Source organism: Aquila chrysaetos, chromosome Z (assembly GCF_900496995.4).
Source record: "Aquila chrysaetos chrysaetos chromosome Z, bAquChr1.4, whole genome shotgun sequence".
NCBI lineage: Eukaryota > Metazoa > Chordata > Aves > Accipitriformes > Accipitridae > Aquila > Aquila chrysaetos.
In genome coordinates, this window is record NC_044030.1 from 76,358,162 (window position 1) to 76,370,999 (window position 12,838).

General features: G+C 62.2%; 3 protein-coding genes across 4 annotated transcripts; 2 read left to right on the forward strand and 1 right to left on the reverse strand.

Moving 5' to 3' along the window:
• The first annotated feature begins 259 nt into the window (after positions 1-259).
• LOC115336945 (killer cell lectin-like receptor subfamily G member 1) lies at positions 260-3,502 on the forward strand. The gene is made up of 6 exons (XM_030004777.2): positions 260-325; positions 796-906; positions 1,427-1,507; positions 2,164-2,312; positions 2,577-2,680; positions 3,200-3,502. The coding sequence occupies exons 1-6, from the start codon at positions 277-279 to the stop codon at positions 3,393-3,395; spliced, it is 690 nt and encodes a 229-aa protein (XP_029860637.1). The 5' UTR covers positions 260-276; the 3' UTR covers positions 3,396-3,502.
• A 941-nt stretch (positions 3,503-4,443) lies between these two features.
• LOC115337233 (B-cell differentiation antigen CD72-like) lies at positions 4,444-6,935 on the forward strand. The gene is made up of 5 exons (XM_041121088.1): positions 4,444-4,588; positions 4,699-4,797; positions 5,401-5,694; positions 5,825-6,189; positions 6,521-6,935. Exons 1-5 carry the CDS (start codon positions 4,444-4,446, stop codon positions 6,656-6,658), a joined length of 1,041 nt encoding a protein of 346 aa, XP_040977022.1. The 3' UTR covers positions 6,659-6,935.
• Positions 6,936-9,450: 2,515 nt separating this feature from the next.
• On the reverse strand, positions 9,451-12,014 carry LOC115336994 (B-cell differentiation antigen CD72-like). 2 transcript variants are annotated; one of them, XM_030004860.2, is made up of 6 exons: positions 11,800-12,014; positions 11,591-11,689; positions 10,683-10,976; positions 10,404-10,552; positions 10,070-10,170; positions 9,451-9,734 (listed from the first exon to the last, which is right to left on the reverse strand). In XM_030004860.2, the coding sequence occupies exons 1-6, from the start codon at positions 11,942-11,944 to the stop codon at positions 9,587-9,589; spliced, it is 936 nt and encodes a 311-aa protein (XP_029860720.1). In that variant the 5' UTR covers positions 11,945-12,014; the 3' UTR covers positions 9,451-9,586. The 2 variants fall into 2 exon arrangements, with proteins under 2 accessions (XP_029860720.1, XP_040976846.1); XM_041120912.1 differs by lacking the exon at positions 11,591-11,689.
• Positions 12,015-12,838: the final 824 nt, after the last annotated feature.

Consider the following 12,838-nt stretch of genomic DNA (forward strand, 5'->3'; position numbering starts at 1 on the left):
TGAGCTAGCAGCCATCCCCACCGCTCGCTGCCCCCAAGCCGGGGGTGCGGGTTTCCCTGGTGCGGGGAATGCCTGGGTGCTGGCAGACCAGGGGTTCCCCCTCGCCCCGGTTGCTGGCAGCGCTGTGACCCCCCAGGGTTGGGGCCCAGGTGGTGCCCCTGGGGACCCCACCAGGAAGTGACACTCTCCATTTCGCGTCACACCCGGCTGCCAAAGGGGGCTGGGAGGGGGTTACCGCTTCCCCTGTGGGACACAGAGCGAGACACCAAGGGAGGGATGGAAGAGGGGGTCACGTATGCTGATCTGCGTTTGCCCCCCACACCAGGTAATGGCGTGCTGCTCCCTGCCCCTGGCACCCCAGCTTTCCCGGTGGGTCCCCTGCCCTCCTGCAGCCCCTTGCCCTCTGCAGAGCCGTTCCCCCAGCCCTGCTCCCCCCGCCTGCTCCTTTCGGGTATCTTCTTCCCAAACAGCTTACTCTCCAGCCCCCTTGCAGTCTGCCTGCTCTCAGGGTGGGGGGCAGGAGGGGCTCAAGGGCAAGGGATGCCCACTGCACCTCAGTGCCACAGCACACACAGGCACCCCTCGGTCCGCTCTGCCCGCCCCATGCCAAGTGCTGTCTGCAGGGAAACGATTTCTAGAAGGGTCAAAGTGCTGCAAACAGGGTCTCCCTCAGTTTTCCTGGTCTCCCCCACTGCCTCCTGAGACCCTGCCCAGGGTTCACAGACCTTTCCTGGTTGGGGGGGTCCCCACTGCTACCACCAAGCCCCCAGGGCTCAGGTTAACTCCCTTTCTCAGCTCCTCAGCAGCCACTGCGGCTGCCCTGGTGCTGGGCAGCCATCAGCCTGGCTCTCCTCTCCCTGCTGCTCCTGCTGGCACAAATCATCCTCGCTGGCTTGAGCTTCCACTGTGAGTATCTGCTTGTGCCCAGACCTCTCTGGCCGGGGTCTTGGGATCAGGGTTGGCACCACCGGGGCCTGTGTAGCAACAGACAGAGCTGCAGTTTGCCCACGGAGCCGGGACCTCCTGCCTGGGGCCGAGGGCGTTGCGGGTTCTGGGGCAAGCAGGAAAATTGGTGAGGCAAGACCTTGCCTGCCTGGCTGGGAGCAGAAGGCAAGGGAACAGCGTGGGCTTGGGGATGGTGCTGGGGCATCCCACTCCATCACGTGGCAATGAAATTAAGAGGGAGGGAGAGTGGTGACACTGAAACCGAAAGGCAGAAGCACTTTCCCCGAAAGCCTGTTGTGTGATGGGCCCCCAAGCACAGCAAAAGCCACAAGGACCTTTGGCAGGCTTGGCTGGCAGGTCACCTAAAGTGGGGGACGCCCTTAGCCACAGCCGTGGCCTGTCCCATGGGAGAGGACACTGGGTGCTGCAGGGAGCAGGAGCCCAGGGTTGGCGGGGACACTCCTGTGCTCTTCTTCGGTAGATTTAGGACAACAGGAGAGCTGCACCCATGGTCCGTGGAGCATGGAGGAGAGCCTCAGCTATGGGCAACAGACACTGCAAGGTAGGAGAGCATGGTGGGCTCCTGGGCAAGGCTTGGAGAGAGCCTGGCTGCTCCTTTCAAGAGGCAGGATCTGTCCCTACTCCAGAACGTGCCCCCCGCCAAGTCTTCCTTCAGCCTTGCTGCCTGTCCCCTGGCTCACAGCATGGAATCCTGCCCCAGTGCTGCTGAACAGGCTGCACTGCTGGGACCCCTTCGGAAGAGATGACCCCAGCGCAGCTCAGTGTCGTGTGGGCCCGCCACCAGCATCAGGCTTATGGCTGCCATGAGCACCCATGTGCCAAATGGCATCGGGCACTCTCTTTCATCCAGTGTCTGGTGATGCTGAAATCTTGACTGCGTTCCCAGCGCTTTGCTAATGATGTTTGTATCATACCCCCAAACCTGGAGCTCTCCTTCCTGACCCACCTGCCCAATGCCAGCACCTTCGTGTAACCAGCCTATCTCCCCTGGTGCTCCCACTGGGGAGGTGGGCCTGTGACGTGGGAGCTGGGCTCCAGAGTAAGGGCAAGTGGAGGGCAGCCATAGGAGTACACTGGGCTGGTTGGTACCCTGGCTGCCCCTTGTCACCCTCCTGTCACTTGGGCTGGGGGCTGGTGGCATTCCCTGCCAGCTGCCCCATCCCGGCTGCTCCTGCAGGCTGTATTTCTGGTGTGCAGGGAGATGCCAGTTCTGCCCGGCCGGCTGGCTCTGGGATGCAGGGCGGTGCTACTACTTCTCCTCTGCCAAAAAGAGCTGGGAGCAGAGCAGAGAAGACTGCTGCTCCAAAGGGGCACAGCTAGTCACCATCCGAGCCAACACCACCCTGGTGAGTGCACCCAGCCTGGCCTGTCCAACTCCCCGTGGGCATTGGGCTATGCTGGTGACCACCTCAAGGTCCCTCAGCAGTCACCCAGCCGTCACCAGCAGGGTCTCAGCTCCCTGGCTCTGGCCCATGTGCCCAAAGCCTAGCCAAGCCTCCAGGCAGGGACCTGGCGATGCTGTGCCCGTACTGCGCAGCCCCCATCACTAATGGTGTGGCTGGGGCTGGGTGTCCCCCCAGGGAGCTCATGCGGGTCCTCTCCTGTGCTAGGCTTTCCTGGTGCGCGCAGCCAACATGAAGGTGTTCCACGTGGGACTGAAGAGGGATGGCTCCAGGTCTGACTGGAAGTGGCTGGATGGCACCGCACTGAAGGGGTGAGGCTGTCAGCTTGTCCCCAGCCAGGGGACGGCTGAGGGTCCAGCATCAGGGCCGGGGAGGAGACGGGGTGACAGGCAGCCCACTGGCATGCAGGAATGTGCTCCACATTTTGGCCACCTCTTGTCTTCCCAGGGCTGCACTGGGGCATTTTAGGGAAGGGAAGATTGCGGGGGCCTGACCCTGGTGCCCACACCTTGCCTGGGTGAGGGGCTGGGGGGGGCTCCCCCAAAAGCAGGTTCCCAGGCTTTGCTTGGTGCAGCTGGTGCTGAGCCCTGCCAGGAGGGATCTGGGGGTGCTGCAGGCATGATGGGGCTGGGGGCTGCATGTCAAACAGGCAGAGGTAGGGTGGGGGAGATCAGAGCATGTGTCCTAATTGGGAGGAGGGTGGCAGGGGAGGGCGAGCTTTTCCCCCACAGCATCTCTGTGCAGCCTCTGGTCCCTGGCTGGAGATGCTGCTGATGGGATGACCCCAGCCCTTCCCACCCATCCCATCTCAGCCCGCTCTCTCCCTGCAGGCTCTTCCCAATCCAGCGCTCCACCAGCTCCTACCTGGCCTGCGGCAGGGTGTCAGGCCTGGGGCTGTCAGGGGGTCTGTGCGGGGAAGCCCTCGGCTGGGTCTGCGAGCAGAGCGCAGCCACCCTGCAGTGGCTCCGGTCCTCGCCCCCCGCCTTCCTCTGGGGAAACACCACCTACACCTGTGTGGGGCCGTGATGACCGTGGGGACCTCCAGCCTGTCCCACCACCCTGCTCCCTGCCCGGCCCCACCGCATGGGCATCCCCGGCTGCTGCTGCCTCCTCACTCAGACCTCTTTACCTCCCTGGATCTCTGCACTTTGCCAATAAACTCTGGCACTTGGATGCTGTGGCTGGCTTTGGGGGATGAAGGTGGTGGGATGGAGGAGCATCCTCCAGCTCACTGACTCGGTCGCATCACTGCCCAGTGGGAAACTGCAGCTGCCGTGGCACTGTTTGGGAGCCAGCATCCACCCAAGCGTCCCCATGGCCTGGTGGCAGTGTGGAGCAGCTCCTGTGCAGGCTGGACCAGGTCCCCCCAAAGCTCTGGGCTTTCTGGTCATGGTGGCTGCCTGGGGTTTATGCTTCTTGGGAAAGGCAGCTGAGAGGTGACCCTTTGCCTCCCCGGTCCCACAGAAGGCTTGGGCTGGGCAGCAGTTTGTCTCCTGCTACCTGCCCAGTCTGAGGGGGTCACGGCAAACACCCTCACTTTGCTTTGAGGCTGGGTGATGTACGAGAGCCTAAAAGGCCAGCTGGGGCTTGGCTTGGAGGAGTTTGGTCTTGGGGGCTGTTATGGTTTCAATATAGACCACCTGGGTTTTGCCAGCAGCATGCCGCTCTGGTGTGGACATGCCTGGGAGTCCTGGCACATGCGGAGGACTAAGACCCCACAATCACTGCATCCCATTTCCCGAGCAGGGGCTGCGATGGGGAAGGTGATGCATGGAGCAGCATGGCCCTGCTGTGGCCAGTACACACGGGCTCTCGGGGCTCCTTGCAGCCTGGGGAGGCAGATGCAGAGCATGCTGCCCAGGATAGAGCTCGTTCATGCCCCCAGCCCCTGAAGCAAGAGCAGCCTCAGAAATAAAACCACTTTTTGTAAATAAAGCAACTACTTCTGCTTTTCTGCACATGAAGATGTGGCTCCACCCCATGCAATCTTGGCCACAGACTGTCACCTGATGGCGGTGGAGCAGGGAAGGACCGAGTCCCTGGACTGCTGCCGCCTGCGGCAGCACCCGCTTACATGGCCCAGAGCGTGGTCTACGCCGACTTGAAGTTTGCCACAGCCCCGCCGGTCCCGGCCCCCACCTGCCCCGCAGCCCCCGATGAGGACGACAGCCCCTATGAGAACGTGCCGCTGGGGATGGTGACGGCAGCGCCCAGCCCAGGTGAGAGCCCGGCCACGGGCACCGCTGCGGGGATGCCCCGACACGGCGTGGGCAGCGGGTGGTGGCAGTGGGTCCACGGGGTGATGCCCGTGGGCGCGCATCTCTTGCAGGGCGCTGGCACCGGCGTTGGCGCATCCCTGCACGGCTGCTGGCAGCCAGCCTGCTGCTGCTGCTGCTGCTGGTGGCCACCGTGGCCCTGGGGGCTTGCTGTGAGTCGGGGTGAGGGCCGCGGGGGGTGGGAGGCATGATGGGGAAGGGGGCACCGGGAGCAGGTTTGGAGCTGGGTGAGGGCTGGGCTGCTGGGGGGTTGTCAGGGCCAGGCTGTGCCTGGGGCTGGTGGTCCAGGGCAGCGCTGCTTCTTGCTTGGCACCCTGAGCTGCCCTCCATCTGCCTGCACTGCCTTGCCCCTGCTTCTCACTGCCTTCCCATTGCCTCCCATCACTTTCACTTTCACCTCCCTTTGCCCTCCCTCCTCTCGCTCTCTTGTTGCTGCCCCCTTCCCCTCGCCTCACCCTCCCCTTGCCTTGCCCTGCCTTCCCCCTGCCTCCCATTACCTTCCTTTTCCCTTCCCATTGCCTCCTATTGCCTTTCCAGTGGCTTCCATTTACCTTCCTGTTGTGTCCCAGTGCCTTCCCTTTGCCTTCCCCTTCCCACCCATCGCCTTCCATCGCCTCCCCTCGACATCCTTGCGGCTGTCTCGTCCTCCCCGTGGCCTGGCCATGCCCACCCTGCCCCCTGAGCAGGATCAGACCCAGGTCCCCCCGCTCGGGCCGTCCCATCCCCGTGCCCCAGCTCACCCGCCACGTCCCCAGACTGGCAGGTCACCCGCAGCCTGCAGGATGCCTCCCGTGAGCACGCGGCCGAGCAGGGCCGCCTCTCGCAGGAGGTGAGCGCACGGGAGCAGAGCCTGGAGCAGACGCGGCTGGAGCTGGCGTGGGCCAGAGCGGAGCTGCAGCGAGCCTGGCGGGAGGGCAACAGCAGCCAGCTGGAGCTGGGGAGCGCCAGGCAGGAGCTGGCTGTGCTGGAGCAGGAGGTGCAGGAGGTGCGGGGGGAGCTCAGGGCCAGCGAGAGCTCCGTCAGCAGCCTGCGCGCCTGCGTGAATACAGGTAGGGCCGCGGAGGGCTGGGGGAACGGGCACTGGTGCTGCTGGGGAGACGTCGGGGCTGATCCTGGCCAGGCTGGGCCCCCCGAGCATCCGCGGGAGGGCGAGCGCCTCAGCCGTGCCCCTGCCCCCAGATTGCTGCCCCTCGGGCTGGGTGCTCTACAGGAGCAGGTGCCTCTTCATCTCGGTGGAGAAGAAGACCTGGTGGGAGAGCTATTACGACTGCATGACGAAATCCGCTCGGCTGCTGGTGCAAGGCGACTGGCTGTCGTGGACGGTGCCGGTACAGAGCAGGGGGGGCTGCGGCACCGCAGGAGGGTGGGCGCGATGGTGGGGCTGGGCAGAGCCCCGTGGGGCCAGCAGCAGCGGCATCTGCAGAGGTGCTGGGGTGGCACTGCGAGCCCTGGGTGCCCGCCCCGGTGGGCTGCGGGGAGGAGCACGGCCGGCCCCGGGGCTCCCGGGTACCAGGTGGGCACTGGGCATGGGGCGGGCAGTCATGGTGCCATGTACTGGATTGGAGAGAGACAACAAAATCTTCATGATAAACCTGATGACCTGTACGAGAAGCTGTTTAAAGAGTAAGTTGTTCCATCCTGGCCACCTGCACCTCTCCCACCTTCAACAGCCATGGGTAGAGGTGCTGGGCATTGCTCAGGCATCTGTCCCGGCTACGGGACCGATGCTCAGGCATGGGCAGTGCTCTGGCCTTCCTGCCCAGGCTAAGGGGCCCTGGGGCTGCAGCTGCGTGGGAGACACCACGAGGCGGGCAGCAGGCTGTGAGCATGGTGGTGGCACCTCTCACGTGCTCCTTGTCTTCTAGGAACAGCTAGTTCCCACTCTGTGCAAGAACATCCTATGGAAAGGTAAGCAACTCCTACTGCTTTGATGATTTTCCATGGATCTGTGAGAAGCCCCCAAATCTGAGCAGCCCATCAGAGACCGTCTTTCCTCTCCTGGCCAAGGGGTGAACTCTGAGACTCCCTTTCCGTCACAGGACTGAGGGGCAGGAGCTGGAGCTGGGAGTGCACAGCAAAGACACTCTTTCCTTCCTGCACAGCCACATCCCTGCGCACCATTGCCTCAACTGCATTGCAGAGCTCTGGGGATACAGGTTGGGAAAGAAGGTGTCTCCATTTCAAAACAAGACTTATGGAAAAGAGACCATATTTCTGTGTTCCACACTCATGCCCAAACTTACATCCCCAGCCCCTGCCCTTCAGTCCCAGCTCCTGTGACCCAGGGAGGGGATGCTGGTACCAACTGAAATGGGGAGCCAAAGGAACCTTAGTAGATATAGTAGATATATGGATGTAGATGAGAACTGCTTAATAATTATCTAGCTTATAATGAAGTTAAAGAAATTTCAATAGAGGTAGACGTGGCCCAAGAGGATGAGAAGTGGTGCTTAACGTTTGCATTGTTGGCCCAAGGGGATGAGAAGTGATGCTTAATGTTTGCATTGTTGAGGCTGGCTGGGGCAGGAGATGGTCCCTGATAAGAAGCAGCAGTCCACCACAAAAACCAGCCAAGACCAGCCTTGTGACTTTTGGAACTAATTTTAATATGAAGCGGGGATAGACCATGCCTATGTATAGGCATATTGTGAAACTTCATGTATATGTAACACTTGACTGTATAAATTTAAAGCGAACTGCCGCGTCAGGTGCGCACGACTTTGGTGGGACTACCCCCCCCCCGTGCTGCCCAGCGCTGAATAAACATACCTACTTTACAATCTCACTGATTGTGGAGTCCGTTTCCACACGTCACAACTCCTGCTCACCTATGCTGCCTTCTGCTGAGGCTGGTTTGGGAGGTTGCCCTTGCACCTTGTGAAGCTGGGTATGATGGTGTCATTGGTGTCCCCAAACTGTCCCCCTCAGGGAGTCCTTTCGTTTTACTGGCTGCCCCTCGCCTTTGTCACTATGTGTCACTGGCTCCTATCCTGCCCTTTCTCCTCTCTCCATCACCTGCTCTTGGCCACAGCCTGTCCCAGAGCTGAGCTTTGTTATCCCGGTCGGAGAAGAGCCTTGATCCCAGGAAGAAGATGGAGCATGTCCTCCTGGGTGTGTGATGGTCCAGGCCCAGGGGGAACGTGCTGGTGGATGGGGAAAACCAGGCAGGATTTACCAAGGTCAAGTGATGCCTGTCCAACCTGCCTGCTGCTGTGGGAATACTGGGCTGGGTACAAGGGGAGAGCAATGGGGGCCATTTATCATGAACCTTTGAGGTCTGGGACATGATTTCCCCTGGTCTCCTTGCTGGCAGAGTGGGGAGATGTGGCCAGGAGAGGGAAAGAAGAAGGTGGGTGGAAACCTGAATGGCAGGAGGGCTGCAAGGGGGTGTCAGTGATCCCCTCACCCAGATGGCGATATCCCTGCTGGGTCAATCCTGGGGCTGATGCTCAGCCTTCACCAGTGGCCCGGGTGAGGGATGCGGATGGCCTCAGCCAGCTGGGGGACAACACCAAACTGGACAGTAGTGGGTATACTGGAGGGCAGGACTGGTGTTCAGAGGGGCCTGGAGAAACTGGGTGATGGGAGCCTATTGATGCTGGATGGAGGAAAGGGCGAGTCCTGCAGCTGGGAAGGAAAGAGAAAACCCCACATGGCAAGATGGGCAAGCAAGCAGCCATGCTGAACAGGCCCGGGGGACGCACGAACCAGTGGCTGGACAGGAGTCAGCAGTGTGTCCTTGTGGTGGCAGAGCCCAATGACACTGTGGGCAGTGGTGGCCGGAGCTCAGGGCTCCAGGCGCAGGGATCCTGCTCCTCTGCGGGCACCAGGGAGACCACGTCTGGGCTCCCCAGGACAAGCCAGACACAGCAAATCCTTGTTTCGCATGATAGCTGAGATTGCAGGGGACCTTCTGCAATCCTGTCCCAGCCTCCCTGCGCCATGGGCTGGCTCCACCAGCCTCGTTCCACACCTCCTCTCCCAGGAGCTGCCCATGTCCAGCTTAGCAAAGTGGTCCCTGCCTCATCCCCCTCTCTGCAGAAACACTGAGTGAGATGGGGAGGGTCAACGCTGCCCCGGGACTCCTCCACCCAGCCCAGTCGGGTCAGGGCTCCCTCATCGCCTCCCTGTCAGCTCAGGTCCCACCATGGTCTTAGGGATCTTTCCCCCATGGTGGCAGGGGTCTCCCCTTTCGCCCATGTTCCCAAGCCTCCCCAGTGCTCCCCCCTCTGTCCCACTGTCTCAAGGCTTCTTGCTGCACCCCCATTTCTTCCCATGGCCTCAGGGCTCCCTTATTCACCCCCCATGGTTTCAGGGCTCCCCAGCACTCCCCCATCTCCCCCATGGTCTCAGGGGTCTCCAGCAGTTTCTTATGCTGATGGCACCCCTGCCTGCAGCCTCCCCAGGCAAGGCCCAGCCCAAAGCCCTGAGGAGGTGATGGAGGGAGGAGAAAGGGCAGGATGAGAGAGCTGTCGATGCTGATGGATGGGACAGGCATTAGAGGACAGGACTTCCAAAAGAGGACCAGTAGAGGACAGGACTTTCCAAAAAGGACCAGTCAAGGACACCAATGGTGCCATCATCCTCCATCTCCGAAAAGATGCAAATGGCACAGCCTGGACCAGTGCACTGCCGGCAGCCTTGGGGGAGCACAGCAGGTGGGAGCTGTGTTCCGCACCGGAGTCCCGGGTCACTGCGAGCTGTGCTGGCCAGGCCACACAGGGACATGCAGAGGGCCAGTGCAAGGTGGTGTAAGTGTATGTGTGAGTGTGAGAGAGGGCAATAAGGTCTGTTTGCCATAAGTCTTGCTTTAAAATACAGACACTCTTTCCCAGCGCTTTGCAACACAGTTGAGGCAATGCGTGCACAGGGGAGAGGGTCTTGGGGTGCACCCCCAGTTTCTGTCCCCGAGTGCTGCAATGGAGTGGGGTGACAGCCCAGTCACTCCTCGATCAGGAGAGGAAGGAGGGTCTTGGATGCGCTGCTCAGCTTCGGAGGCTGCTCGCAGATCCACTGGTACCTTTTCACACATTTTGAACTCTCTATTTTCCCATTAGATGATATTCCGCAGTCTCCAGAACGGTCGTACCTAGGAGAGAAGGCATATCTCAGTGGGGCAGTGACAGCACCCTCATTGTGGACACCTGTTCCCACAGGTCCCAGTGCTGCTGGGGCAGGCAGGGGGCCTGGCACTGGGAAAAGTCTGAGGAAGGGCCACATTCCTCCCCCCAGCCTCCTGCTCTGCCACTTGGAGGTCTGGCTGTGCACCCTGCAGCTGGGGTCTGCCCGGGGCCCCCTCCCCACCTTGGGGAACTTCTCATTGGAGCATCACCCCCTTTGCCAGGGGGGTCTCACAGGGGTGCAACAGCACCTCCCTGGCATGGTTAAAGGGCAGATGCTCGTGCCATGGACTGCTGCACTTACAAGTAAAACGGCTTGCTGTCCAGCCATACAATAGAACTCTTCATGTCAGGAGAAACTTTTGCTCCAATCCAGTACATGGCACCGTGCACCTGCACAAAATGCTGGGGGGACAGAAGCTGTTGACTGCCCGCCCCATGCCCAGTGCCCACCTGGTACCCGGGAGCCCCGGGACCGGCCGTGCTCCTCCCCGCAGCCCACCGGGGCGGGCACCCAGGGCTCGCAGTGCCACCCCAGCACCTCTGCAGATGCCGCTGCTGCTGGCCCCACGGGGCTCTGCCCAGCCCCACCATCGCGCCCACCCTCCTGCGGTGCCGCAGCCCCCCCTGCTCTGTACCGGCACCGTCCACGACAGCCAGTCGCCTTGCACCAGCAGCCGAGCGGATTTCGTCATGCAGTCGTAATAGCTCTCCCACCAGGTCTTCTTCTCCACCGAGATGAAGAGGCACCTGCTCCTGTAGAGCACCCAGCCCGAGGGGCAGCAATCTGGGGGCAGGGGCACGGCTGAGGCGCTCGCCCTCCCGCGGATGCTCGGGGGGCCCAGCCTGGCCAGGATCAGCCCCGACGTCTCCCCAGCAGCACCAGTGCCCGTTCCCCCAGCCCTCCGCGGCCCTACCTGTATTCACGCAGGCGCGCAGGCTGCTGACGGAGCTCTCGCTGGCCCTGAGCTCCCCCCGCACCTCCTGCACCTCCTGCTCCAGCACAGCCAGCTCCTGCCTGGCGCTCCCCAGCTCCAGCTGGCTGCTGTTGCCCTCCCGCCAGGCTCGCTGCAGCTCCGCTCTGGCCCACGCCAGCTCCAGCCGCGTCTGCTCCAGGCTCTGCTCCCGTGCGCTCACCTCCTGCGAGAGGCGGCCCTGCTCGGCCGCGTGCTCACGGGAGGCATCCTGCAGGCTGCGGGTGACCTGCCAGTCTGGGGACGTGGCGGGTGAGCTGGGGCACGGGGATGGGACGGCCCGAGCGGGGGGACCTGGGTCTGATCCTGCTCAGGGGGCAGGGCGGGCATGGCCAGGCCACGGGGAGGACGAGACAGCCGCAAGGATGTCGAGGGGAGGCGATGGAAGGCGATGCAAAGGCGATGGGTGGGAAGGGGAAGGCAAAGGGAAGGCACTGGGACACAACAGGAAGGTAAATGGAAGCCACTGGAAAGGCAATAGGAGGCAATGGGAAGGGAAAAGGAAGGTAATGGGAGGCAGGGGGAAGGCAGGGCAAGGCAAGGGGAGGGTGAGGCGAGGGGAAGGGGGCAGCAACAAGAGAGCGAGAGGAGGGAGGGCAAAGGGAGGTGAAAGTGAAAGTGATGGGAGGCAATGGGAAGGCAGTGAGAAGCAGGGGCAAGGCAGTGCAGGCAGATGGAGGGCAGCTCAGGGTGCCAAGCAAGAAGCAGCGCTGCCCTGGACCACCAGCCCCAGGCACAGCCTGGCCCTGACAACCCCCCAGCAGCCCAGCCCTCACCCAGCTCCAAACCTGCTCCCGGTGCCCCCTTCCCCATCATGCCTCCCACCCCCCGCGGCCCTCACCCCGACTCACAGCAAGCCCCCAGGGCCACGGTGGCCGCCAGCAGCAGCAGCAGCAGCAGGCTGGCTGCCAGCAGCCGTGCAGGGATGCGCCAACGCCGGTGCCAGCGCCCTGCAAGAGATGCGCGCCCACGGGCATCACCCCGTGGACCCACTGCCACCACCCGCTGCCCGCGCCGTGTCGGGGCATCCCCGCAGCGGTGCCCGTGGCCGGGCTCTCACCTGGGCTGGGCGCTGCCGTCACCATCCCCAGCGGCACGTTCTCATAGGGGCTGTCGTCCTCATCGGGGGCTGCGGGGCAGGTGGGGGCCGGGACCGGCGGGGCTGTGGCAAACTTCAAGTCGGCGTAGACCACGCTCTGGGCCATGCCCTGGGCTGCCCCGATGGCCCTGACGGTTCCTGCTCTGCTGCAGTTGCCCCCTCTCTCAGACCTGCAAAGGAGAAGTGTGGCTGGTTTCTGCAGAAGCAGAAGTTTACTGTGCTGTGTAGCAGAGAGGAGCAGGACAGCCCAGCTACAGGGACCAGTGCCCTGCCATTGGCTCTGGTGCTTCCACCCTGTCCCCTTCCACGCCCCAAAACTGCTCAGGGTCCCCTGGGATGGCAGTGGGGTGGTACAGCTCCAGGCTGGGGCACTGGGCAGAGCTGCAGGACTCAGCCTACTGAGAATCAACCGAAATCCCTGGGTCAGGGGAGAGTGGGGTTGGCTTCCACGTGGGAACAGGTGGCTCTGGGGCTGGAGGTTCCCCCTTTCTGTGCTCTGCTCCGTCGTTTGAGCATCACTACGGTGCAGAAATGTTTGCCCTAATGCCTAAAACAGGTTTCCGTGTTGCAGCATGAGCTCTTGCTCTTCTCCCCTTCTCCTGGACACATGTCCCCACTCTGCCAGCAAGGACACCACAGGGGACCATGTCCCACACCTTGAAGGGTCATGATAAATGGCCCCCATTGCTGTCCCCTCATCCCCAGCCCAGTGTTCCCACAGCAGCAGGCAGGCAGGTTGGGCAGGCACCGCTTGTCCTTGGTAAACTCTGCTGGGCTCCCCCCAGACACTGCCATGTCCTCCCTGGGCCTGGACCACTGTGTGCCCAAGAGGATGTGCTCTGTCTTCTTCCTGGGGATTGGGTGGAAGCTGCTCAGCCTTTAGTTTTCCATAACTCCTTCCTGTCATCCTTGAGGGTGGCCATGATTTTTGCCTTTCTCCAGTGATGAAGGACTTCTCCTGCCCTTGCAGAGATGATGGAGAGTGGCCTTGCAATGCTGT